This window comes from Gorilla gorilla, chromosome 12 (genome assembly GCF_029281585.2).
Source record: "Gorilla gorilla gorilla isolate KB3781 chromosome 12, NHGRI_mGorGor1-v2.1_pri, whole genome shotgun sequence".
Lineage (NCBI taxonomy): Eukaryota > Metazoa > Chordata > Mammalia > Primates > Hominidae > Gorilla > Gorilla gorilla.
In genome coordinates this window covers 54,255,855-54,281,570 of record NC_073236.2, presented here as the reverse complement: position 1 = coordinate 54,281,570, position 25,716 = coordinate 54,255,855, and the positions used below count along the sequence as shown (strand labels likewise).

At 46.6% G+C, this 25,716-nt stretch overlaps 1 protein-coding gene across 1 annotated transcript; it reads right to left on the bottom strand.

The window, feature by feature from the left end:
- Positions 1-2,640: 2,640 nt before the first annotated feature.
- GGCX (gamma-glutamyl carboxylase) lies at positions 2,641-15,402 on the bottom strand. The gene is made up of 15 exons (XM_019020847.4): positions 14,972-15,402; positions 14,398-14,568; positions 12,484-12,642; positions 12,007-12,172; positions 9,748-9,826; positions 9,050-9,156; positions 7,719-7,882; positions 6,809-7,074; positions 6,516-6,647; positions 5,993-6,144; positions 5,386-5,555; positions 5,054-5,184; positions 4,499-4,646; positions 4,129-4,324; positions 2,641-3,699 (listed from the first exon to the last, which is right to left on the bottom strand). Exons 1-15 carry the CDS (start codon positions 15,012-15,014, stop codon positions 3,507-3,509), a joined length of 2,277 nt encoding a protein of 758 aa, XP_018876392.1. The 5' UTR covers positions 15,015-15,402; the 3' UTR covers positions 2,641-3,506.
- Between the last annotated feature and the right edge of the window lie 10,314 nt (positions 15,403-25,716).

Sequence of the window (25,716 nt, the reverse complement as noted above, 5' to 3'; positions counted from 1 at the left end):
CTTACGCCTGTAATCCCAGCACTTTGGGAGGCTAATGTGGGTGGATCACCTGAGGTCAGGGTTTGACACCAGCCTGGCAAACTGAAACCCCGTCTCTACCAAAAAAGCTGGGCGTGGTGGCAGGTGCCTGTAATCCCAGCTACTCAGGAGGCTGAGGCAGGAGAATCACTTGAAACCAGGAGGCGGAGGTTGCAGTGAGCCGAGATGGCGCCACTGCACTCCAGCCTGGGCCAGAGCAAGGCTCCTTCTCAAAAAACTTGGAAATCTGTTGGGAAGTAGGGGGAGGGCAAGGTTAAAACATATGCAGGTGTATCAATTAGACTTGTTCCAACTTGAGAACCTGAATTTTGCATGTAATTGAAATGTTCCAGAACAAGTCTGGCAGTTTCATAAGGGAGTTTTTAGATGCCAATACATTGCAGATAACCATATTGGCTACATTAGGGGAATGAGCATGGATAGGTGCCTCTAAGTTGGTAGAATAGCATGAGAAGTTTTCAAAAGTAACCGCTTTAAGGTTATGTTCAGTATTTGCTAAGTAAACAAGGATTCCCCAACCTTGAGGGAGCTTGTGGACTAAGGGGATAGTAGTGTCCTGCCCAGCCTAGGGGAAAAGTATCCTGAAGGTTAATAAGGTGGTGGAGGAACATTAGGCCACAGGGAGCAGAGGAAAAGCATAACAGCAGGGGATGATAAGGGTGGTTATAGTTTAGAAAGCATGAAAGTATGACTTAAGGAAATGTCTTTAGGTTGAACAGTCTGTATATAACCTGCCTTTCTAAAGTTTCAAAGGGGATGGATACCCATCAGGGGCAAAGATCCAAATCCTGAGGGTAGAATGAGGAGGATGTATACTGAAGTCTTTTGGCTAAAAGGACATTGATTAGCCCATTTTTAGAATGGCTACAGTTGCAACCCAACTCTACTCCACTGAACAGCTTTTATTACCAGTATTTACATGACCACTTTTCTTTACACCTCACCCTACCCCAATATCTTCCTTGGGAAAATTGGTCAGAGAGGTGGTATACTAACAGTTTGGGGAAGGGCAGCATCCTTGCCCATATTTAGAAAAATACTTTTTCAAGTGTCTTCTCCCAAATAACTCTTGGGACTTTTGTTACCAGTCAAGTAGGTACAGTGAGTTTGGCAAACAGAAGGAAAGAGCTAAACTTGCTGGCAAACAACATAGTGGCAAGGTATCTTCTATTGTGTTACTATGAGAGAAGATCTGCAAAAGGATTGAAAATCAGCATCCCTCCCACCCATTCTTACAAAGTAATCAGGGGACCCTGTGCCACAGCCATTGCTTGCCCATATAATGCCTTGAATGAATTAGGGATTTTCCACCAAACCCCATTTGGCCTCCTCAGTGGTGGGGGAGGGTGGCAATCTGCTTGACAACTAACATGTCGGCCCTGTCCTGGTCTATCCCTAACTAGATGCTAATACAAAGGTTGAAAATACAGATATAGGTAGTAATGAAAACAGATTTGGCTGGGCGCGGTGGCTCACACCTGTAATCCCAGCCCTTTGGGAGGCCAAGGCAGGTGGATACTTAAGGTCACGAGTTTGAGACCAGCCTGGCCAGTGTGGGAAACCATGTCTCTACTAAAAATACAAAAATTAGTTGGGCGTGGTGGTGGGCACCTGTAGTCCCAGCTACATGGGAGGCTGAAGTGGAAGAATCGTTTAAACCCAGGAGGTGGTGGCTGCAGTGAGCCAAGATTGTGCCACTGAACTCCAGCCTGGGTGATAGAATGAAACCCTGTCTTTAAAAAAAATAGATTCAAGAGGTATCCAGGAGGTAAAATTGATGGGACTTGGCAATTTTAAGAAATGCAAGGAAAAAGGAAGAGTCAAGGCTGATGACCTAGAGATAACAGCTTGGCTAAGGTACAGAGCTGCCATTCAATAATAAAGAATAAGCAAGTCTGAGTTGGGGATGAATGTAAGTTCTGTTTAGGAGGAACTGAGCTTGATAGCCCTGTGGGATATCCAGGTGGAACTTAGACCTATATGTCTAGGGCACAGGAAAGAAACCTAGCATCGTTGGAAATCCTGGAGTAGACACAATCATCTGAAGTATGTATACTGAAAAAGCAGTTGCTTAGGAAAGAACCCCCAGAACACTGTCCAAGGAGTGGGGGAGAGTATGGGAAGAGAAGCCTGCAAAGAGATGCAATCATTTACAGAAGTTACTGAGACTGCCAATTTACTACCAGTCTCTGCTACAAGTCCATGAGCTCCCAAAGCAAGGATCCTTTTTCATAACCCTGCATTCTCGCTTCCTAGCTCAGTGCCAACCCTTTGAATTTTCACTGAACTGAGGAGCTTCCTGAGTTACCCTTGTATACCCAAACCTACAAAATGTCTAAGCATTCCCTAATCCCTTACTAAATTTAGTTAATTCTTTACCTCCCCTTCTGCTCACCAAAGGCTAGAATAATACCAAATACTAAGCTTATTTTTAGAGAAAATCTAGCAATCATCTAGATTTCCTTATTTAACTTTGATGCTGCTATTCTGACTGCTCTCATAACTGCTAGTGAAACACTGGGTGTATATAGATAATAGGAACAAAGAAGGAACCAAAATTGCAATGAAGATAAATTACTTTGTGTGCATTTACAACCTGACCACCATCCAATTATACTTTTAATTAAGAAAACACGTTTTAAGCTGCATTATTTCAGATTATCAGTGATTCTGAAAATTACAAGTGGCAGGGTGCAGGACCTTAAGTCAAATAGACGTTAAGTTCAAACCATCAGTCCATTCCTCACTAGCTGTATGTCTTTGGGCAAATTATTTTACCTCTCAGCCTAATGTAATAATGCAGGTAACACTGCTCACACGGTGTGTAGCACATAGCAAACACTTGGGAACAGTTAGCTATTCATCGTGGTACATTAAATTGCTTTTCCCCAAGAGCCACTTTATTTATTTATTTTGAGACGAAGTCTTGCTCTGTTGCCCAGGAGTGCAGTAGCTCGATCTCGGCTCACTGCAACCTCTGCCTCCTGGGCCCAAGCGATTCTCATGCCTCAGTCTCCTGGGTAGTTGGATTACAGGCACCTGCCACCACGTCTGGCTAATTTTTGTATTTTTAGTAGAGAAGGGGTTTTGCCATGTTGGCCAGGCTGGTCTCGAACTCCTGGCCTCAAGTGATCTGCCCACCTCAGCCTCCCAAAATGCTGGGATTACAGGCATGAGCCACGGCACCCAGCCCCCAAAAAGCCACTTTAAACCTTATCCTAGGAGGACAGTTTCACATTGCTTCTAACCTCTTCCTGGCCTCTTAATCTTGGGTTGTTAAATCTTATTTGCCTTATTTCTTTGGTTCCTCTAAGTTGTAATCTCGGAGTTAAAAACAGCTTTAGACGCCCCCCCCCCCAAAAAAAAAACCAAAAAACTTTTGAGAATTTTTTTCAAATAAATGTCCATTGCATAGAATGGGTCTGTGACTGGCTGCTTCTACATCTGCACCCAACATCTGGCCCCCTTCAGAACTCTGAGTGGACAGGATCAGGATTTGACTCAGGAGGATTAGAATGTGAAGAATCCATGTTTGAGGGATTCAGTTCTCCAACTGGCTCAAAGGGTCTCAAGTTTGCATAAGTCACCTCCTGGGCCAGCTGCTCCAGGGAAGGACGGCCTAATATCAGATTTCGAAGTGAGATACAAGTCATCAGGAAGCTGAAAAACAGGAAAAAGCCGACCAAGTTCAAACTCCTGTTTCACCCGAAGAATTTCAGCTAAAGCCCTTAGAAGGCACCTGGTCCTCGCTCCTCCCACACAGGCATATATGGGAATCTCCCCCCCAAGTGACCCTCCATCTCCCAGCTGGAAGGGTACCCCACTCTTTATACAGTCTGGTAGAGGATTCCAGGATAGGGTAGGAACAGCCCACAGAGAGGCTGGAGATAAGCTGAGGCAGAACAAGAAAGCAGGCCATCAGATATAGGCCACTTAGTCTTCCAGTAAATCAAGAAGAATGGCAGGAAAAGATATCTAGAGCTAAACTGTCCTTTCCTGTATGACAGTCTCTAGAGTTACTCTCCCCAGGGGAAAGTTACCAAGCTTGCCAACATATCATGGCAATGACAAATATTGTTGTGAACTTACCTGCGGCGAAAGACATAGAGCTTTCGCAACAAGAAGCGGAAGAATCGCTCATGGAAAGGAGTATTTCGCCGGCGTTCAATCTCCTGGAGCCTTTGTTGGCGTCTAAGAAAGGTCTGAACCAGAGGTGTTGGCTCAGGGCCCCCTTTTACTTCCCCTTCCAACAGAGGCTGCAGCTCTGGGGGTAGAGGCCCTGTTTCTGCCCGGAAGACAGAAAAAAGAGGAATCACTGAGATGGATCACTCTCTCCCCTTAGAACTCCCCTTCTGCCAGCTAGAGACTTCAAGTTCATTCTTGAATGGCTAGAACATCATTCATAACCCTGACTTCTTGAAACCAGAGGCTATCTCAGCCCAAATGTTCATACACTCACCACTTCCATTCTCCACCTTTTCCTTTAATTCTTGCAGATATGCCAGGTCTTGCTCCAGTGCAAGCTCTGTAGTGTTGACATAGACGTACATGTAGCAAGAAGGGCTAGGTGATGTCGTATACACCTTATGGTACTCACCAGCAGGCAACTGACAAGGGAGAAGAAATGGATAAATTTCATCAGCTTTTCTCTAGCCAGCTTATGGCCTCCCTACTCTATGACTCCTGGCTTCTTTCTACTCAATTGTGTTTTGGAATCGAAAGTAACGGACCTCTAGAATCCTGGATGAGGCTCTTCACAGTCCCAGGGGCCCTTGTTTTTTGAGCTCCACTGCATTACTGCTATGGTAAAATATTTTCAGTCTCTAAGAAGTGAATCTTGCTCATCTAAGCTTTCTGCCATTGTTTTTTAAATTGTTAGAGATGGGGTCTCACTCTGTTGCTCAGGCTCACTGTGAATTCCTGGCTTCCCACCTCAGCCTCCTAAGAAGCTGGGATTACTGGTGTGAGCCACTGCACTCAGTTCTTTCTGCTGTTGTTAATCCCAGCAAAATACCTGCATTTTTTCTCCCTCTCGAAGAGTCTGGTTCTTCTGTTCTGCCACAAGCTCCACAGTCACTTCCCCCTGCAGCAGCTGGATGCTAGTGTTGCCCAGGTCTTCACTCACAAAATTCTCCAAGTGCAGTCCTGCCAGACCAACAGAGTTCATCATCCCACCCCATGGCAGAGTGAACTCACTCCCAGCCAGAACAGAGATATCACACCTTTACCACCATCATCTCCTTAGGTTTCAAAAACATTCCCTCTCCCCTCCCACCACATGGAATGTCCCTGGCCAAAGAAGCCAGAAGGAAAGACAGAAAAGCCTCTCCTCACTTTCCTCCATACCAGGGAAATCTGCAATGAAGACCACCTCAGTGTGGTTGTCTAGGCTGCTCTTGATTTCCTGTAACTTGGCCCTCCAGGGAGACAGGTCCATCAAGAGTGGTTGCACCCAGGATGTGCGCTGAAAGGGTGACCAAGCGGCCTGCACGATGTCCACACGAGGGTCAAAAATCCTTAGGAAAGAAAACCATGTTCTAAGGACATCACAGCCACCCACCCACCAGAACTTCCAGTTCTCTCCCTTTCATCATCATTCCTAAGGACAGGGAATAGAAGTAGAAGAAATGGCCTGTGTCAGCATGTTATTGCCAGTCCAGGGCAGAGAAAGAAGGCAGAAGAGATCTGGAGCACTGGGTATAATGGGGGTTAGTAGCTACCTGAGAAGGTATTGTGTCAACAGTGTCTAAAAGAACAAGTCAACTCACTTTTCTCCTGGATGATGGTGCCCCCTGCTGGAAGCAACCAGCTATGCCCACAACCAGATCAAGGGGGACATGCACTAGAGGAAGGACAGCTTTTTAAGCAAGACAATACCAGGAAGCAAGGGCTGTTCATCTTGGTAAAAAGAACTGTGCTTCATTTTTTCCCACTTTCTGCTCCCCTTGCCCACCTCTGCTGGAAGCGGTCATTGATGGAGACCCAAATATCAAAGTAGATCTGGGGCTCAGTGACATTATACTTGGGAAGCAGGCGGCTCAGGCAAGTGGCATATTGCTTCAGCATGTCTGCATGATCCTTCCATCGCCGACTCTGTGTAAATACCTGCCCCAAACCCCCATATTAGTCCCACCTCATCATTATCAACTTCCAAGACATGTCATGCACTGCCAATGGCACAACGAGATCCCTGCCTGCTGCCCATTCTGGCTAGAAAAAAATGGAACTTGCCTTTGGGAATGAATTTTTCATTGTTGGGCTAGTGGTGCTTACTTTTCCTGAATCTAATCTCAGTTCAAGGAAATGAATGCATTGCCCTATCTCAACCCACATAAAAGATAGTTCAATCTGGCTCTTGAGAAAAGGCAAAGCAGACTCAAATTTGTTTTGCTTTATGGTGTGTGTAAGACAAAACCAGACCCCAAAGCACAAGGGGGCTCTGAAGAACAGCAAATTGTCAGCATCAGACATCTCACCCCAGGGTTAAGGTAGCCCAGTTCGCCAGTGTGGCCATCACGGTAGGTGATCTTCACGTGCTGGTGGGAGCGGGAGTGCACCATCATGTCCCAGGAATAGCCATACAGCCCATTTGTCCAGTTGTTATAGCCCTGGGAAGGCAGCACAGAGGGGAATCAGCTCAATGCTTCTCACACTGACCCCATCCCCTACCAAGAAGGGGCTGCAAAACCAGCCCCATTCTTTCCCAACTGTTGTCATCCATTCCTTTCTAAGTCCAGCCTTTGCTGTACACTCCACAGCCCCTACAAACCTGGGTGAGAAAATGAGAATAGGGCAGGAATAGCTGCTCCAGGAGGTAAAGCAGGGTGAAGGCAGCTCCCAGCTGATGGCGCAGCCCTGGCTTCTGGCCACTTTTGCCCCGGCTCCTCTTATACATACAGGAAACACTGGGCTGAGGGGCTGCCTTGAGGGGCAACAGTTCTTGCAACCTTTGGGGGCAGTAGGACACCAGTTTCCGAGGCCACTCAGGGGAGCAGAAGAGAGGGCTGCTGGCCAGCATGACGTAGGAGAACATACCTAGGAAAGCAGGGAGAAAATACATATTTCAGGAGTTTAGTTGGGCCTCTTCAACCCCGTTCCCTTAGGAGACTTCTCCCAGGTGTTCCACTGAAAAGGAAAGTAGTAGTTCTTTTTTTTTTGAGACAGTCTTTCTCTGTCGCCCAGGCTGGAGTGCAGTGGTGTGATCTCAGCTCACTGCAACCTCTGCCCCCTGGGTTCAAGCGATTCTCTTGCCTCAGCCTCCCAAGTAGCTGGAATTACAGGCATGCGCCACCATGCTCAGCTAATTTTTGTACTTTTAGTAGAGACGGGGTTTCACCATGTTGGTCAGGCCGGTCTCGAACTCCTGACCTCAGGTGATCCACCTGCCTCGGCCTCCCAAAGTGCTAGGATTCCAAACTTGAGCCACCAAGCCCGGCCAGAAAGTAGTTCTCAACTGTAAGATATTTGTTCTTCCTGGAGATTCCCTACTGTACAACATACTAACTGAGTCCAGAAGCCCCAATCCTCTTATCCCCATTTATGCCTACTTCATAGTGACTGCCCTGGGTTCAATTTAGCTCCTGCTCACACCACCCTCTCCCACTCCCAAACAATGCCTCTGGCTAGTCCCTTCCTGCAAAACTGTGGTTCCTGTTTCCTCCCAGGCTACAGGTACTGACCAATGCTGAAAAGCTGGGAATTCATGCAGTGGAAGTAGGACACAAAGAACAGGCCAATGGATCTTGAGACATCAAAAAAGAGCAGGAAACCAGCTGAGAGGTCAAGCAGCAGCCCACCCCAGTGCACGACCAGCAGGCTAGTCAGCTCCTCAGACAACAGCAGTCTGCAAACACATGGAGAAAGTTCAAGCACCAGCCCACTGGAGAACACATCAAAGCACATTCACAGCACGAATGTGCCTTGGCTACTCCAGTGGCTGGGTAGATACCTAAGGTACATAATCCACCCATGAAGACACTCCTCTAGGTTGTTTGTTGTTGTTGTTGTTGTTGAAACGAAGTTTCACTCTGTCGCCTAGGCTGGAAGGCAGTGGCATGATCATGGTGCACTGTAGCCTCAAACTCCTGGGTTCAAGCAATCCTCCTGTCTCAGCCTCCGAAGTAGCTGGAACCACAGGCACGTGCCACCACGCCTAGCTGCTTTTTAAAAAATTTTTTTGTAGAGACAGGGTCTTATATTGCTCAGGCTGGTCTTGAACTCCTGGGCTCAAGCAATCCTCCCACCCCAGCATCCCAAAGTGCCGGGATTACAGGCATGAGCCACCATGCCCAGCCCCCTCTACATTTTCACACACTTTAGGTGTTCAATGTTTTCTAACATATCCTATGTAATAAGCAAGGGCAGATCTCCTAGGACAAAATTTGACTGAGATATGTGTGTGTTGTGGAAGGGACGTTCCCCACGGAGGTCATGAGTGAGAGCACACTTTAAAAGGTGAATGCTTGGCTAACATCATAATGAAGTCAAACTTCAGGAACTGGAAAATAACAGGGAAGAAGAAAGAGAATAAAGTAAAACAAGAGGAAAGAAGAAATGGGAAGAAGACAAATCAGAAAGGTGACCCTTTGTTTTGTGGAAGTGGTAATAATGGTTTTGTCAGAGCCTGAACAGTGAGTGCCCATCTTCTCAGTACATCAGCTGCAGGGCTCTGATGGGAGGCTAGAGTGGCAAGGCAAGGACACAGGCACCATCCAAGGCAGCTGCTGAGGGAACTGGCTCACTCACCAAGTCAGCCAGTTCTGGCTCTTTCCTTTCCTTTTTAAATTTCTTTTCCTTTCTTGCCTATCTATACCATGTATCTCCCAAGAGCAGCTAGGGCTCAATCTTTTGATACCACTGACTCTGCTTCTGCTGAATAGGGAAATGAGTGGACAAAGGAAGGCATGTGGCAAATTCAGGCAAAGTAGGAACAGGTGCCATTACTGAGAGAGATGAGTCACCTGCTCTGTACCCATGCCTCAAAGAGGCCTCCACCATGACTGCCACTCACTTGAAGGGACTGAAGAGCCAGTGCCGGGACAAATATTCCATGGAATAGCCTTCAACCCAGTCTGCATCCAGCTTTTTCACACCCGCAATGAAGTACACAATGAAGATCTGAAAATAAAATGTGACACAAAGTTCAAGCAAAAAGAATCTTTTCTACAGATAGGCAAGAATAAAATAAGGAGCATATAGTTAGGACAACTTGAATCCATGCTCCTGAGTTACAGTCCTTGACCCAAATATTACAGTCCTTGACCCAAATAATCTACTTATATATTTTTTTTAAATGAATAAAATAAATACTGATCTGAGTCCAGGGCCCAAGGAAGAATAGACCCCATCTTCTATTCATTCATCTCAGAAATTCACCTCATCCAAACAGCATTTATTGACATCCAACCAATGTCAGCGACAGTATCAGGCACCAAGGAAGAAGTCATAAAGCACAGACTGAATCCTTTCTCTTTGTCATGAGGATTCCAATCTAGCAGGGACAAAGCTCTAGTCTTTCCTTGACAAATGAGAGAATTCAGAGATTAAGGGATTGGAAAAAATGAGAAGCCAGCCTAGCTTTCCAGCAAAGGGTAAAAACTAAAAACAGAAGATCCAGGGAGGCAGTGGAAAGTGAAGTCTGGCAGTGGGATGGCCATGCTGACCACATGGCTGTCAAGGAGCTCCTCCCTCTGTCCTAAAATGCTGTACCTGGCCACGCAGCACTGCATAGTTCCAAAGGGGCACGTGGGCATTCCTCCTACGGGCATTCAGCAGACCGTCCACAGACCTATACCGAGGGAGGTAAACATTGAGGGGGGAGCTGCTTAATGCAGCTACATCTCCATCCTTCCTTTTATACACGATAATCCTATCTATCCTGGGCACATCTCCCATATCCTCCCTGGTTATTCTGAGACCTTTTAGAATTATATGAGCAAATTCTAACGTGATTATACAAGTCATAGAAGAAATATTGCTACTAAGTTATAACAGCAAAAAGTTCAGTATTTCTTGTTAGCTCCCAGTTGAGTTTGTTCTAATGGATCAAATCAGGAAAAAAGGACTACAATACTAGAAAATTACTGAAAAAGGGGAGGAATTTGATGGAGAGTTTGAAAAGCTATGTGTGTGTAAATAAATATGCGGTGTATTATCTTTAAAAAAAAATCAAAACCCTCAACAGCAGAGTAACACACAACATAAACTAATATTTCATAGACCTGGATGCCAGGATCCAGTATAAGAGGGTTCCTGCTAACAGCTTGTATTCTGGAAGAGAACTGATTAGACCCAGGCTACTAACACCAGATGTACTCTGGGGAAGCAGAAGCAAAGCAAGTTTTCAAGAAGTAGAAGCTGGGAAAGGGGCAGCTTACACTGTGGTCAAGAGCACTGGACTCTGCAGTCATGAACACCTGGACTCACTTCTGTTTCTTAACTGCTAGCTGACCTTAGGCAAATTCTTCACTCATCAATAATACTTAGCTTCTTTATCTTTAAAATGTGAACAGGCCAGGCTCAGTAGCTCATACCTATAATACCAACATTTTGGGAAGCTAAAGCAAGAGAATCTCTGGAGCCCAGGAGTTTGAGGTTGCAGTGAGCTATGACTGCACCACTGCATTCTGGCCTCAGTGACAGAGCAAGACCCTGACTCTAAAAAACATAAAATGTGAACAGCACCGTCGACCTTACAGGGTTTTAATGAGGAAAAACTCTAAATATTTAGTATAGTGCCTGCGATGTGGAAAACCCTGAATAAATGATAAGTGATTTTTTCAAAATGCATAAAGTCATAAAAATGGAACTTCTGACTAGCCTGAGCAACATAGTGAGATCCCATCTCTACAAAAAATTTTACAAATTAGCTGAGTGTGGTGGCACACACCTGTTGTTCCAGCTACTCAGGAGGCTGAGATGGAAGGATCACCTAAACACAAGAAGGTTGAGGCTGCAGTGAGCTATGATCATGCCACTGCACTCTAGCCTGGGCGACACAGTGAGACGCCATCTCAACAAATATCCCCACAACGGAACTTTTCAGAGATATTCTATCAAAACTGCCTCTTAATTCTCTATGATCAGAGCTGGCCATTCTGAATGAGTTTCAAGTTTTACCAAAGGGGTTTTGTATGTGTGTATTAACAAATAGGCCGGACACAGTGGCTCATGCCTGTAATCCCAGCACTTTGGGAGGCCGAGGTGGGAGGACTGCTTGAGCCCAGAAGTTCAAGACCAGCCTGGGCAACAAAGCGAGACCCCATCTCTATTTAAAAATAAATAAATAAAAAGAAAAATAAATAAAACTTAATGACTGTTAATGAATTCAATGTTTGAGTTTTTTTCCCCATACTCATGTTATTGACACCTATTTTATTACTTTTCACTCAACATATAAAGAATCCTTAAGGTCAACTGCCCCACCACCTTATCTCCAGATCCCTTCTCCACCTCCCCTTAGAGACAATCACCTAAGCCAGAAATGGGGAAGGGTTACCTCCTCCCAGAACAGCAATGCTGAGCAGCCCTGGTGGTCCCTCTTCTCCTGACATGATCTCTGCCTCACAGCAACTTCTACTTTTGGCTCTAACTCTGCCCTTCTGGACTCACACAGAGAAAGTCTGCTCCCTCTTCTACATAACCACCCTTAAAGTATCTGAAAACAGCCATGTCTGGCTTTAGTATTCTGTTTTTATCTCTAAGAGGGTTACAAGAGGTGAATAAATCTAGGCACCTGGGGAGATAGGGAAAGACTGAAGGGGTGGGATGGAGCCATTTTGCTTTGTGTCATCCCAAGCGCTCCAACTAGTTGGCCCTTTCCCCTCCCAAATCCACCTAGATCAAAGTGACCTTGTAACCATACTTTGCAAAGCATGACTGAAAAATTCCAGAACCTCACTGGGCCCCTATCTCTGATAACCATCCTGACCCAGCCAACCCCTCCCCTTTGTCCCCCCTGACTCATACCAGTAGTGGTTTGCATCCATGAATGTCAGCTGAAAGGCCAACAACCCATACAGATAGGAGTGGTTGTTCCATGATGTCTTGTCCAGGAGAAACACATACCAGTATGGCAGCAGGAATAACACACAGCTTATCCGGTAGCACAGGCCCAGCATCATGCCCAGTGCCCCTGGGATTTGTAGGGAGAGGATTAAGAGGTCAAGAGATCACAACAGGCCCAGTTTCCCTGGACCAGGATATGGTTGGAATTAAGAAAAATCAAGCATTGTATAATCACATAAAACTAAATGAAAATTAAATGTTATTTTAATATTTTAAAAAGAATTATGGGATCACAGCTTAAGTGACACACAGGTCAACAGCATGAAATTGATCACAGCAGAAGTGAAATAAGGTGCCAAAGACTTTGACCATTCACCAGCATGCTTCTACTTCTGTGTTTCTGGCAGGCCAGTCAATATTTCCCACAGTTCCCCTCACCCAGAAACATGATGGTGTAGACAAGATACATCCAGTCAAGTGGCAGTGGGCGGAGGGCATCCAGCAAGGGGAAGCGGCACACATCCAGCCCATCAAGGTATTTCCGGTCCAGAGAGCTGAGCCCCCGCTCCTGGGGAATGTCTAGCACCATCAAGAACCCTAAGAAGGCAATAGGGGAGTTGGTCATTGGGCCTCAGCTAAGGAAGCAGTAGAATACAGTGGAACACAGTTGACAGTGTGCAGCTCCAGGGTCAGACTTCTTTTCTAATCTTGGCTCTGCAATTTATTCAGTATTAATTATTGAGTGCCTACTCTGCACAGTACTACATCTGTTGTGCCATCTAGAACAGCCCCTGCAGCTTGGTTAACCAATTCCCCATTTGTGAGAAGGGGAATACATCACAGGACTACAGAGAGGATTAAATTACAGAAATGCACAAAATGCTATAAAAACTGTTAGGGTCTTGACAGCTATAAAGATCCATCCTATTGAGCTTCAGAAAGTGCTCTGGGAGGCTAGGCATGGTGGCTCACGCCTGTAATCCCAGCACTTTAGGAGGCTGAGGTGGGCAGATCACCTGAGGTTGGGAGTTCGAGACCAGCCTGACCAACATGGAAAAACCCCGTCTCTACTAAAAATACAAAAAAATTAGCCAGGTGTGGTGGCGCATGCCTGTAATCCCAGCTACTCGGGAAGCTGAAGCAGGAGAATCACTTGAACCTGGGAGGCGGAGGTTGCAGTGAGCCGAGATCACACCATTGCACTCCAGCCTGGGCAACAAGATTGAAACTCCGTCTCAAAAACAGAAAGAAAGAAAGAAAGAAAGAAAGAAAGTGCTCTGGGAGTGCTTCTCAACCTTTTCTGCTTCCTGGCACACTCCAAAAACAGTTGCATTTCGTCAACACCCTGGGAATAAACAGAAGAGGCTACTCATATCAGGAAGCCAGCTTGAGATAAAGCAGGGTTTCTCAACTTCAGGACTAGTCACATTTTGGGCTGGTTAATTATTTATTGAGGGGAATTATCCAATGCACTACAGGACATTTGGGAGCACTCCCTGACCTCTATAGAGATGCCAGCAGCCACCTATTCTTCCTCCCCCAAGTTGTGACAACTAAAAATGTCTCTAAACATTGCCAAATGTCTCCCAGGGAGCAAAACTCCCTCCATTTGAGAACTACTGGGCTAAGGGGACTAACATCTCTGCACATCTGTAAACCATTCCAAGCACACCATGCTGCGGCCTCAGTTAAGAAGCTCTTGATTAGGGAGTCACAGCCAAAAGGTATGGTCCCTGTGGCCCCCTGCTCTGTTTCTCTGAGTCTTCTGGGCAACTTCATGCCACAAGCAAAATGGGTCACTGCTGCCTCGCCTCTACATATCATATAGCATTTCTAGCTGGGTACGGTGGCTCACACCTGTAATCCCAGCACTTTGGGAGGCCGAGGCAGGCGGATCACCTGAGGTCAGGAGTTTGAGACCAGCCTGGCCAACATGGTGAAACCCCGTCTCTACTAAAAACACACATACAAAAAAAAAAAAAAAATTAGCCGGGTGTGGTGGTGGGCGCCTGTAATCCCAGCTACTCGGGAGACTGAGGCAGGAGAATCGCTTTAACCCGGGTGGCGGAGGTTACAGTGAGCCAAGATAGCGCCATTGCACTCCAGCTTGGGCAACAAGAGCGAAAGTCCGTCTAAGGAAAAAAAAAAAAAAAAAAGCATTTCTGGCCACCAAGTAAATCCTAACTGTAGGAGACAAAGCAGGTTTAATCCTAAACTTCGCAAAGACCTCTTCTTTTATACCAATGTCTTCAGCTCTGAGGAAAAGGGAGCTAAGTCTACTTGCAACCAAAAAATAGAGATTGTCATTCTCCACTCTCAAACAAATTGCTCCCACCCATAAACTGGACTCACCAAAAAGAAAACGAAAGACAGCTAGGCTTGCAGGGTCCGTTGGTCGATTCAGCAGGGTCACCAGCCTCCGCCAACTGGACAAATCTGTCCACTCAAAACCCAAGAGTTTCCCTACTCGGCTGTCCTGCCTGGGCCCTGAGATCAGTTCAGCCTTGTCTTTCTGTACTTTATCTGCAATCAATAAATGGAGAAAATATGTGTGCGGGGGTGGGCTCCACCTCAAATCAAAGAAATCACAGCACCAACAGCTCAGAGCTTCCGCCCACCCGGGTTGGCTCAATGAGGTTGCCTCAATGATCTGACTACAGGAAACATCCCTGCAGTGCAGCCCCTTCTCCACGATCCCCTAATGTCCCAGAACCCCTCAGACTACAGTCCCCTAACCGCAGTGTTCCCGAATGTCATCATCATTCAGAAGCCGCAGGCTGCAAATGTCTCACAGCACGCCCCCTTCCCCACAGAGGACCACCCCCTCCCCGCCTCACCGGGAGACACTGGGCGTCCTCCCGCCCCCGCCCCTCTGAGACCAGCGCTCCTAGGAACTCTCCGCCGGAGGGCGGGGTCCTAAGCCTACCTGAGCTGGGCGAGGTCCGCGCGGACCCGGCAGACACCGCCATTGCTCTGCGGAGGAGGCAGGTGGGTCACAGCTGCCGCGTCTGAACGGAGGCCGCCAGGAGAATTTGCTTCCCTAGGCTCCGCCTCCCGACGCGTCAGCAGCTGTGCGGCCAGCCGCAAAGCGCCAGCACTGTCGTAAATACTACCCCCGACTGGCGGCGCCGGATTCCTTGCTTGGCGGCAGGGGGCGGAACAAGGAGCCTTGGAGCGGGGCAAAGGTACCCCTTAGTGCCGTTGATCTCCAGGGGCACTATTAGACTCGCCTGTTATGCCTTCCGAGGGGGCCTCTGCTTTTTAAACACCGAAAAGAGTCTGAGTTCCCCAACTTCCTTGGGTCCTCCCCGACTCCATTAGTCCTCTCCGTCCCTGCGTCCCTGCGGTGCTCTCTGGTGTGAGGGATCGGGCGCAAAGGGCAAACTTTTTGTCAGAGTGACGCCGAGTTGAGGACGCGCCTGGAAATGTTGCCTGGGTTTTGAGCTATTGCACGACCCCTTCACTTTCTTTTCCAGGACCTGCAAAGAACCGAGGTTTCAAAGCAGTAGGGGCCGGGCACTGCTCTCGCTTGTAATCCCAACAGTTTGGAAGGCCAATGCGGGAGGATCGATAAAGAAAAAAAAAAAAAGGCAACAACAAAAAAAGAAAAAACACTAAAAAAAAAGTTAGCTGTGTGTCGTGGCGCGCTCCTGTGATTTCAGCTACTCGGGAGGCTGAGGTGGGAGGTTCGCTTGAGCCCAGGAGTTCGAGGCTGCAGGGAGCTGTGATCGCACCACTGCACTCCAGCTTGGGGGACAGAGTGAGACCCCGTCTCAAAAAAAAAAAAAAAAAAAAAAGCAAGCCGGGTGCGGCAGCAAGCCTGTAATCCCAGCACTTTGAGAGGCCAAGGCGGGCGGATCACTTGAAGTCAGGAGTTCAAGACCAGCCTGGCCAACATGGTGAAACCCCGTCTGTACTAAAAATACAAAAATAATCCGGGCATGGTGGCGTGCGCCTGTAATCCCAGCTACTCGGGAGGCTGAGGCAGGAGAATCGCTTGAACCTAGGAGGCGGAGGTTGCAGTGAGCCAAGATCGCGCTACTGCACTCCAGCCTGGGCGACAGAGTGAGACTCCGTCTCAAAAAACAAAAAAAAAAAAAAACAAAACAAAAAACGAAAAGGAGAAAGGAAAGAAAAGGCGGGAAGAAAAGAAAGAAAGAAAATTAAAAGCAGCCAGGGAAACAGGAACAACATAACTGAAGAGGGGATACAGAGCAAGGGCAGTGAGTAGAGTGTGGCCCATCAGGGAAGGTTCTCAGAGGCGAGTCTGGAACAGAATTAAATACCTAAATCTCTCCACTGGGATTAGCCAGCAGGAAAAGAAGAAGGCATCCCAGAGAAGCGGTTCTCAAACAGTTGGGTCTTGGGAACCATTTACAGTGTTAGAAATTATAGAAGACCCTAAAAGCTTTGTTTATGTGGATTATATCTTTCAATATTTGCCGTATTCGAAATTTTTTTGGCCGGGCGCGGTGGCTCACGCCTGTAATCCCAGCACTTTGGGAGGACGAGGCGAGTGGATCACGAGGTCAGGAGATCGAGACCATCCTGGCTAACACGGTGAAACCCCGTCTCTACTAAAAATACAAAAAATTATCCGGGCGTGGTGGCAGGCGCCTGCAGGTGGGAGGCTGAGGCAGGAGAATCGGTTGAACCCGGGAGGCAGAGGTTGCAGTGATCCCAGATTGCGCCACTGTACTCCAGCCAGGGTGAAAGAGCAAGACTCTATCTCAAAAAAAAAAAAAGCTTTCTAACTTCTACTACAAAGGAAAAAAAATGGCATGTTTCTGTAGTCTCAGCTATTCCCGGCTTTTCTGAAGGCTGAAGCAAGACAATCACTTTAGTTCAGGAGTTTAAGACTAGCTGGGGCAACATAATGGGATCCATCTCAAGGAAAAAAAAAAAAAGCTATCAAGCCATTAGAAAACATGGAGGGACCTTAAATTCATATTGCTAAGCGAAAGAAATCAATGTGGAAAGACTACAAACTATGATTCCATCCATATGACATATATATATGTATTTTTTTGAGTCAAGGTCTTGCTATGTTGCCCAAGATGGTCTTAAACTTCTGGTCTCAAGCAATCCTCCTGCTCAGCCTTCCAGAGTGCTGGGATTACAGGCATGAGGCAGTGCGTTTGGCCCCAACTGTATGATATTCTGAAAAGGCTAAACTATGGAGATAATAAAAAGATCAGTGACTGCCAGGGAGGTGGAGTTGCGGGGAGGAAGGGATGGTAGGTGGAGCACAGGGGAGTTTTACAGAAGTGAAACTATTTTGTATGATGTAATAGTGTCATGGTGGATACATGTCATACTTGTGTGTGGAAAAGAGTAAAGCCTAATGTAACTTATGGACTTAGTTAATTATAATGTATCAATATGGACTATTTTTTTTGTTTGTTTGTTTGTTTTTTGAGACGGAGTTTCCCTCTTGTTGCCCAGGCTGGAGTGCAACGATGCGATCTCGGCTCACTGCAACCTCTGCCTCCCAGTTTCAAGTGATTCTCCTGCCTCAGCCTCCTGAGTAGCTGGGATTACAGGCACCCGCTTCCACGCCCAGCTAATTTTTTGTATTTTTAGTAGAGATGGGTTTTCACTATGTTGACCAGGCTGGTCTCGAACTCCTGACCTCAGGCGATCCACCCGTCTCGGCCTCCCAAAGTGCTGGGATTACAGGCATGAGCCACCGCGCCCGGCTGGGCTATGTTAATAATATACCAATACTGGCTCATCAGTTGTAACAAATGTACCACACTAATGCAAAAAGTTAATAATAGGAAAAATGGGGAGCCTGAAGGGGGATATGGGAACTCTCGGTACTTTGTTCTTCTTTTTTTTTTTTTTTGAGACAGAGTCTCCCTCTGTCGCCTAGGCTGGAGGGGCAGTGTCACAATCTTGACTCACTGCAGCCTTGTCCTTCTGGGCTCAAGTGATCCTTCAACCTAGCCTCCCAAGTAGCTGGACTACAGGCGTGCACCACTGTGCCTGGCTAATTTTTTTTATTTTTTGTAGAGACAGGGTTTCACCATGTTGCCCAGCCTGGTCTCAAACTCCTGAGCTCAAGTGATCCTCCCTCCTTGGCCTCCGACAGTGCTGGGATTAAAGGCTTGAGCCATTGCTCCCAGCCTGGAATTCTCTGTACTTTCTGCTCAGTTTTTCTGTAAGGCTAAAATTGTCCCCCCAAAATAGTCTGTTAATTTATTTATTTATTTATTTATTTATTTATTTATTTATTTATTTATTTATTTATTTTGAGATGGAGTCTTGCTGTGTCGCCAGGCTGGAGTGCAGTGGCACAATCGTGGCTCACTGCAACCTCCGCTTCCCATGTTCAAGTAATTCTGCTTCAGCCTCCTGAGTAGCTGGGACTGCAGGCGCGCACCACCATGCCCAGCTAATTTTTGTATTTTTAGTAGAGACGGGGTTTCACCATGTTGGTCAGGATGGTCTTGAGCTCTTGACCTCGCGATCCGCCTGCCTCGGCCTCCCAAAGTGCTGGGATTACAGGCGTGAGCCACCTCGCCCGGCCTAGTCTGTTAATTTAAAAACAACCATAGACTGGGCACAGTGGCTCATGCCTGTAATCCCAGCACTTTGGGAGGCTGAGGAGGGAGGATTATTTGAGCTCAGGAGTTCGAGACCAGCCTGTGCAACATGGTGAAACCCCATCTCTACAAAAAATTACAAAAAATACAAAAATTAGCCAGGCGCAGTGGCACACGCCTGGAGTCCCAGCTACTTAGGAGGCTGAGGTGGGAGGACCGCTTGAGCCCAGGAGGTTGAGGCTGCAGTGAGCTGTCACTGTGCCACTGCACTCCAGCCTGGGCAACAGAGCAAGACTCTGTTTCAAAGAAAGAAAGAGAGAGAGAGAAAGAGAAAGAAAGAAAAGAAAAAAATAGGCTGTAATTGACTTACTGCTTGTATTCTTCTTCATCAAAGAATGCAATTGGACACTATCTGCTTTTTTGGGTGTGTGCATCAAAGGGATACTTGAAAGGGAAAAGAATGAAAGTATTTTGAAACCATATCTGATGAGGGTCTAGTATCCAGAATATGTAAAGAACTCCTGCAACTCAACAATGAAAAAGACAACCCAAATAAAAATAGGCAGAGGGGCTGGGCACAGTGGCTCACGCCCATAATCCCAAAACTTTGGGAGGCCGAGGTGGGAGGATCGCTTGAGCTCAGGAGTTTGAGACCAGCCTGGATGACATGGTGAAACCCCATCTCTACAAAAAAATACAAAAAAGTAGCCGGGTGAGGTGTCCACCCCTAGCTAATTTTTTGTACAGATCTGGTTTCTCCATGTTGCCCAGGTTGGTCTCGAACTCCTGATCTCAAGCAATCCTCCTGCCCTGGCCTCCCAAAATGTTTGGATTATGGGCATGAGCCACTGCACCAGGCCAAAGGTTAGTTTAATTGCACAAGTGCTTTTTCTTGACAAACCATGAGACAACTATTATATGCAGAAGTGCTATATGCATATTTCCCATTTCTTCACACAAAATATTAAAAAGACATGTACTGTAGGGTCAAGATTTAATACAATTAATAATTTGTACTGCTTCATCAGGGATACTCATTTTTTTTTTTTTTTGAGACCGAGTCTCACTGTCGCCCCACTAGAGTGCAGTGGCACGATCTTGGCTCACTGCAACCTCCGACTCCCTGGTTCAAGCGATTCTCCTGCCTCAGCCTCCTGAGTAGCTGGGATTACAGGCACGCACCCACCATGCCCAGCTAATTTTTGTGTTTTTAGTAGAGAAGGGGTTTCTTTATGTTGGTCAGGCTGGTCTCGAACTCGCGACCTCAGGTGATCCACCCGTGTTGGCCTCCCAAAGTGCTGGGATTACAGGCGTGAGCCACCACGCCCAGCTTCATCAAGGACGTTCTTAATAGAAAGTGGCATTTTTAAAAATTGCAAGTGCATGGCATTGAGGAATACAATGGCTACTACTACAATTTGGTGCCATCGTCTTCATTCCTGCTTAGTTGCCAGCACTTTTACCCACCATTGCTTTTGCATCATCAGTACAAATGCTAGCTGTTAAAAAGGTAAATATCTCAGTATTACTACAGTAATTTTGTCTTTGAAGACCCCAGGAGTTCCTAGGCCACCCACCCAAAACTATTGTCCTAGAGGAAAAGAATGGCAGAGGTAGACATATAAAAGGGACTATTGGTACCAGATGGATTTCTAGCAGGAGGAATCACCGGGCAAACTGTGTTCCTGCTGTTGAGGATATAGCTCATTTCTAGGTTATTCTAACAGGCAAGGCAGGTCAAGTCACTTTTTTTTTTTTTTTTGAGACCAAGTCTCACTCTGTCACCCAGGCTGGAGTGCAGTGGCGCGATCTCGGCTCACTGCAACCTCTGTCTCCCGGGTTCAAGTGATTCTCCTGCCTCAGCCTCCCAAGTAGCTGGGATTACAGGCGCCTGCCACCACGCCTGGCTAATTTTTGTATTTTTAATAGAGATGGGGTTTCACCATATTGGCCAGGCTGGTCTCAAACTGCTGACCTCAAGTGATCCACCCGCCTTGGCCGCCCAAAGTGCTGGGATTACAGGTGTGAGCCACCATGCCCAGACCCATCTTTCTTTCTTTTTAGAGACAGGGTCTCACTATGTTGCCCAGGCTGGAGTACAGTGGCTATTCACAGGTGTGATCCCACTACTGATCAGCGCGGGAGTTTTGACCTGCTCTGTTTCCTACCTGGGCCGGTTCACCACTCCTTAGGCAACCTGGTGGTTCCTTGCTCCCAGGAGGTCACCATAATAATGTTGAACTTAGTGCAGATACCTGATGGGCATAGTACACTATAGCCCAGAACTCCTGGGCTCTAGTGATCCTCCTGCCTCAGCCTCCCAAGTAGCTGAGACTACAGGCACCTGCCACCACACCTGGCTTTTTTTTTTTTTTTTGAGACAGGTTCTCACTCTGTCACCCAGGCTGAGTGGCATGATCACAGCTCACTGCAGCCTTGACATCCTGGGTTCAAGCGATCTCCTCGCCTCAGCCTCCTGAGGAGCTAGGACTAGGCATGCACCCCCACACCCGGCTAATTTCTTATATTTTGGAGAGGCAAGGTCTCACTATGTTGCCCAAGCTGGTCTCAAACTGTTGAACACAAGTGATCCTCCCACCTTGGCCTCCCAAAGTGCTGGGATTATAGGCATGAGTCATTGCTCCCAGTCTGAGATGTATTTCTTAATCCACTGTCAAATACTGGCCCAAACAAATTCAGTTTGGCTTAGGAAATTTGTATCAACTCTTCTAGGACTGCTCAATATTAATGCTTCCATTAAGTTCAGCATTTATGGTCTGTTATGTGCTAAGGACTGAACAAGTTACAGAGAGGGGGAAATGACTCAATTGTAGCCTCTGTCTTCTAGGAGTTAAATGGTAAGGAAACATGATAATAATAAAATAATTTAGAAATAATAGGATAGTAATAACAGTAATAGAATGTAGAAAGTCATAAATACTATTAAATGAGTGCAATGGAAGCATTGAGGAAGAAATGAATTACACTAGAGAAATCAGGAAAGCTTTTTTTGAAACAGGGTCTCCCGGTCTCACTTGGGCTTTGAAGGATAAGTGCAGTTTTAAAAGGAGAGAGGGAAATCACGTTCTTTTCAAACTTTTTTTTAATTTAAAAAATATTTTGGCCAGACCCGGTGGCTCACACCTGTAATCCCAGCAGTTCAGGAGGCCAAGGCAGGTGGATCATCTGAGGTCAGGAGTTCAAGACCAGCCTGGCCAACATGGTGAAACGCCATCTCTACTAAAAATACAAAAATTAGCCAGGCATGGTTGTGCATGCCTGTAATTCCAGTTACTTGGGAGGCTGAGGCAGGAGAACTGCTTAAACCCAGGAGTTGGAGGTTGCATTGAGCTGAGATCGTGCCACTGCCCTCCAGCCTGGGTGACAGAGTGAGACTCCATCTCTAAAATAAAATAAGATAAAATAAAATAAAAATAAAATCGGCCAGGTGCAGTGGCTCACGCCTGCAATCTCAGCACTTTGGGAGGTTGAGGTGGGCAGATCATGAGGTCAAGAGATTGAGACCATCCTGGCCAACATAATGAAACCCAGTCTCTACTAAAAAAAATACAAAAATTAGCTGGGCGTGGTGGCAGGCGCTTGTAGTTCCAGCTACTAGGGAGGCTGAGGCTGAAGAATCACTTAAACCCTGGAGGCGGAGGTTGCAGTGAGCCGAGATCGCGCCACTGCACTCCAGCCTGGCGACAGAACGAGACTCTGTTTCAAAAATAAAATAAAATAAAATAATAAATATTTTGTACAGATGGGGTCTCATTATGTTGGCCAGACTCATCTGGAACTCCTGGCCTCAAGGCATCCTCCTGCCTTGGCCTCCCAAAGTGATGTGATTACAGGCATTAGCCGCCTTGCCCAGCTGGAGATCAAAAGTTCTTAATAGTCTTGGGTGAACAAGAGTATTCTGTATAGGAAACATACAGCTAATAGCTGGGCGCGGTGTCTCACGCCTGTAATCCCAGCATTTAGGGAGGCCGAGGTGGGTGGATCACGAGGTCAGGAGTTTAAGACCAGCCTGGCCAAGATGGTGAAACCCCGTCTCTACTAAAAATACAAAAATCAGCCAGGCGTGGTGGCGGGCGCCTGTAATCCCAGCTACTTGGGAGGCTGAGGTAGAGAATTGCTTGAACCTGGGAGGTGGAGGTTGCAGGGAGCCGAGATTGTGCCACTGCACTCCAGCCTGGGCAACAGAGTGAGACTCCATCTCAAAAAACAAAAAAAAAAAGAAAAGAAAAGAAAAGAAAAATACAGCTAATAAATGAGCTTGCTAACTCAGTATCTCCAGTTTTTCCTTTCAGGACCAATATACAAAGATTTGTGATATTTAGCATTCATTTATCCATAAAATAGGTCAAAGTTTAGGTAAGAAATTTCTCTATAAATCTTTTCCAACAAAAATCATCTTTCTCTGTACTGTGGAGAAAGCAGCTTTCTTTCAGACTTCTCAGTTCAATATCTGAAACCTTTAGTGAGTTGCCTACATGTCTAGGACATATGTCATATACTACAAAGGGTACCAAAGTGAGGACTCAGTCCCTGCCTGCCTTTATAGGACTTAAGAGTGTTGGAGGGGTCAAATATGTATGACAAAGTATGTGAAAGATTCTTTAAAAGAAATAAAATGTGATGGAGATCAGAACAGGAACAAGTTAGCTTCAGTGGGGAAATCTCTAAAGCTTCATGGAGGCTATGTCTTAAATGTGAATAGAATTGTCATAAGCAGTGATGAGTGAAGGCCTTAGGGAAAGATACAGAAGGTGGATGGTGTACGACGTTTGAGAAAGGACATGTAATTTGGTTGACTGGAGGGCTGGGAGGTGAATCTAATGGGAGAGAAGTTCAGAAAAGCAGGTTGAGAACAGTCTTGGAATGCCATGCTAAGAAGTTTGGGCTTTATCCTGGAGGCAGGGTGGAGCATACAATATGTGTTTCTGGAAGATAGCAATCAACCACAGAGGGGTAGATGGGAAAAGAAAGGTGAATTTAGAGGGGATTGGAATTGTCCAGGGAAGAGATCATGCTGCTGGCATTAACCAGGAGGCAGGAGCTTGTGGACCAAGGAGGTGGTGGATATGAGAGGCACGACATAGAATGAACCAATTGCCTGATTTTTGTGCCCTTGTAAAAAATTTTTTTAAAAAAGTATGAACTAAGGCTTGGTGACGACCTTGCATGTGAAGGATGCTTTGTGGTTCCTAGCTTGAGAAGCTGGTAGAATGGGAGTCCCACCCAGGAGGAGGAACATGGAGAAAAGATAAAGGGTTTGGTTTGGGTGTTGGAGGTGTCTGTGAACTGTCCAGGGCATTGGAGAGGCAGCATTGGTAGTTGAGGGAGAGGCCCGGGCTGGAGATAATAAATTTGGGGATTTTTCATAAATGGCTATTGAAGCCGTAGAGGCACTGCAGTTCCCTATAGGGAGACCAGGGTTTTCTCAGCCTCAAAACAATTGTCATTTTGGTCCAGATTCTTTCTTGTGAGAGGGTGTCCTTTGCATTGTAGGATATTTTAGCAACATCCTTGGCCTCAACCCACCAGATACTAGTAGCACCCCTACCCCCAGCTATAACAACCAAAAATGTCTCCAGACATTGTGAAAAGACCCCTGATAGGTAAAATAACCCCACTGAGAAACACTGCTCTAAAACAGAGTGGTTCTCTTCAGAAGTCGGAAGAAAGATTGCCAACGGGCCGGGCATGGTGGCTCATGCCTGTAATCACAGCACTTTGGGAGGCCGAGGAGGGCGGATCACAAGGTCAGGAGATCAAGACCATCCTGGCTAACACGGTGAAACCCTGTCTCTACTAAAAATACAAAAAATTAGTCGGGTGTGGTGGCACATGCCTGTAGTCCCAGCTGTTCAGGAGGCTGAGGCAGGAGAATCGCTTGAACTCGGGAGGTGGAGGTGGCAGTGAGCCGAGATAGTGCCACTGCCCTCCAGCCTGGGTGACAGAGCAAGACTCCATCTCAAAAAAAAAAAAAGAAGAAGAAAAGAAAAAGATGGCCAAGGGCAGAATCTCTGCATTCTAGGGGCACATTCAGAGAGGAAAAGGGCACATTAGGAGACAGGTGGGATGGCCAGCAGCATAACAGGCTACAGAAAGAAGGTTTGGAGACAGAAATGAACCTTGGCAGTGGTGAGAACTTCATGATCCTTCAGGAATCAGGTTCAGTTGAGCCTCCTGAATGTACCTTTTCCTTGTTCTCCAGCTTTTTTCCTCTGAGATATAGGAGTAAACTGCCCACCTGGGGCATAAATCAGAAGACTGGGATATATGCCAAGGGTTATGTACCTGCAAGTCTGCTTGGTTGCCTTTTCAGGTGGTAATATTCCCTTTCTCTTAGTTTCTCATTCAGTTTTCTCCATTAGTCTCCTTTTTCTCTTTTCTTTCTTTCTTTCTTTTTTTTTTTTTTTTTTTTTTTTGACGGGGTTTCGCTCTTGTTGCCCAGGCTGGAGTGCAATGGCACAATCTTGGCTCACCACAAACTTCACCTCCCCGGTTCAAGCGATTCTCCTGCCTCAGCCTCCCAAGTAGCTTGGATTAGAGGAATGTGCCACCACGCCCAGCTAATTTTTTGTTTTTAGTAGAGACAAGGTTTCACCATGTTGACTAGGCTGGTCTTGAACTCCTGACCTCAGGTGATCCACTTGCCTTGGCCTCCCAAAGTGCTGGGATTACAGGTGTGAGCCACTGTGCCCCACTTTTTTTTTTTTTTTTTTTTTTGAGATGGGGTCTGGCTCTGGCTCTGTGACCCAGGTTGGAGTGCAGTAGGGCACGATCTCAGCTCACTGCAGCCTCCGCCTCCAAGCCTCAAGCAATCCTCCCACCTCAGCCTCCCGAAGTAGCTGGGACTACGGGTGTGGTCACCATGCCTAGTTAATCTTTACATTTTCAGTAGAGACGGGGTTATGCGGTATTGGCCGCTGGTCTCTAACTCTTGGTCTCAAGTGATCCGCCCGCCGCAGCCTCCCAAAGTACTGGGATTACAGGCATGAACCACTGCCCCCAGCCTATTCTTAATCCTATTTTGCAAATGAAGTGACTTGCCCAAAACTGCACAGCCAGGGGTAGTAGTGTAGAACAGCAGGAGGTCAGATGTCACCCTAGT

Coding starts and splice junctions, on each gene's coding strand:
- GGCX (XM_019020847.4), bottom strand. CDS start 15,014: ATGGCGGTGTCTGCCGGGTCCGCGCGGACCTCGCCCAGCTCAG. Junction 7,075..7,718: donor TTCCCAGCTTTTCAGCATTG/GTCAGTACCTGT, acceptor CTGCTTTCCTAG/GTATGTTCTCCTACGTCATG. Junction 6,145..6,515: donor TGGGCTACCTTAACCCTGGG/GTGAGATGTCTG, acceptor GGTTTGGGGCAG/GTATTTACACAGAGTCGGCG.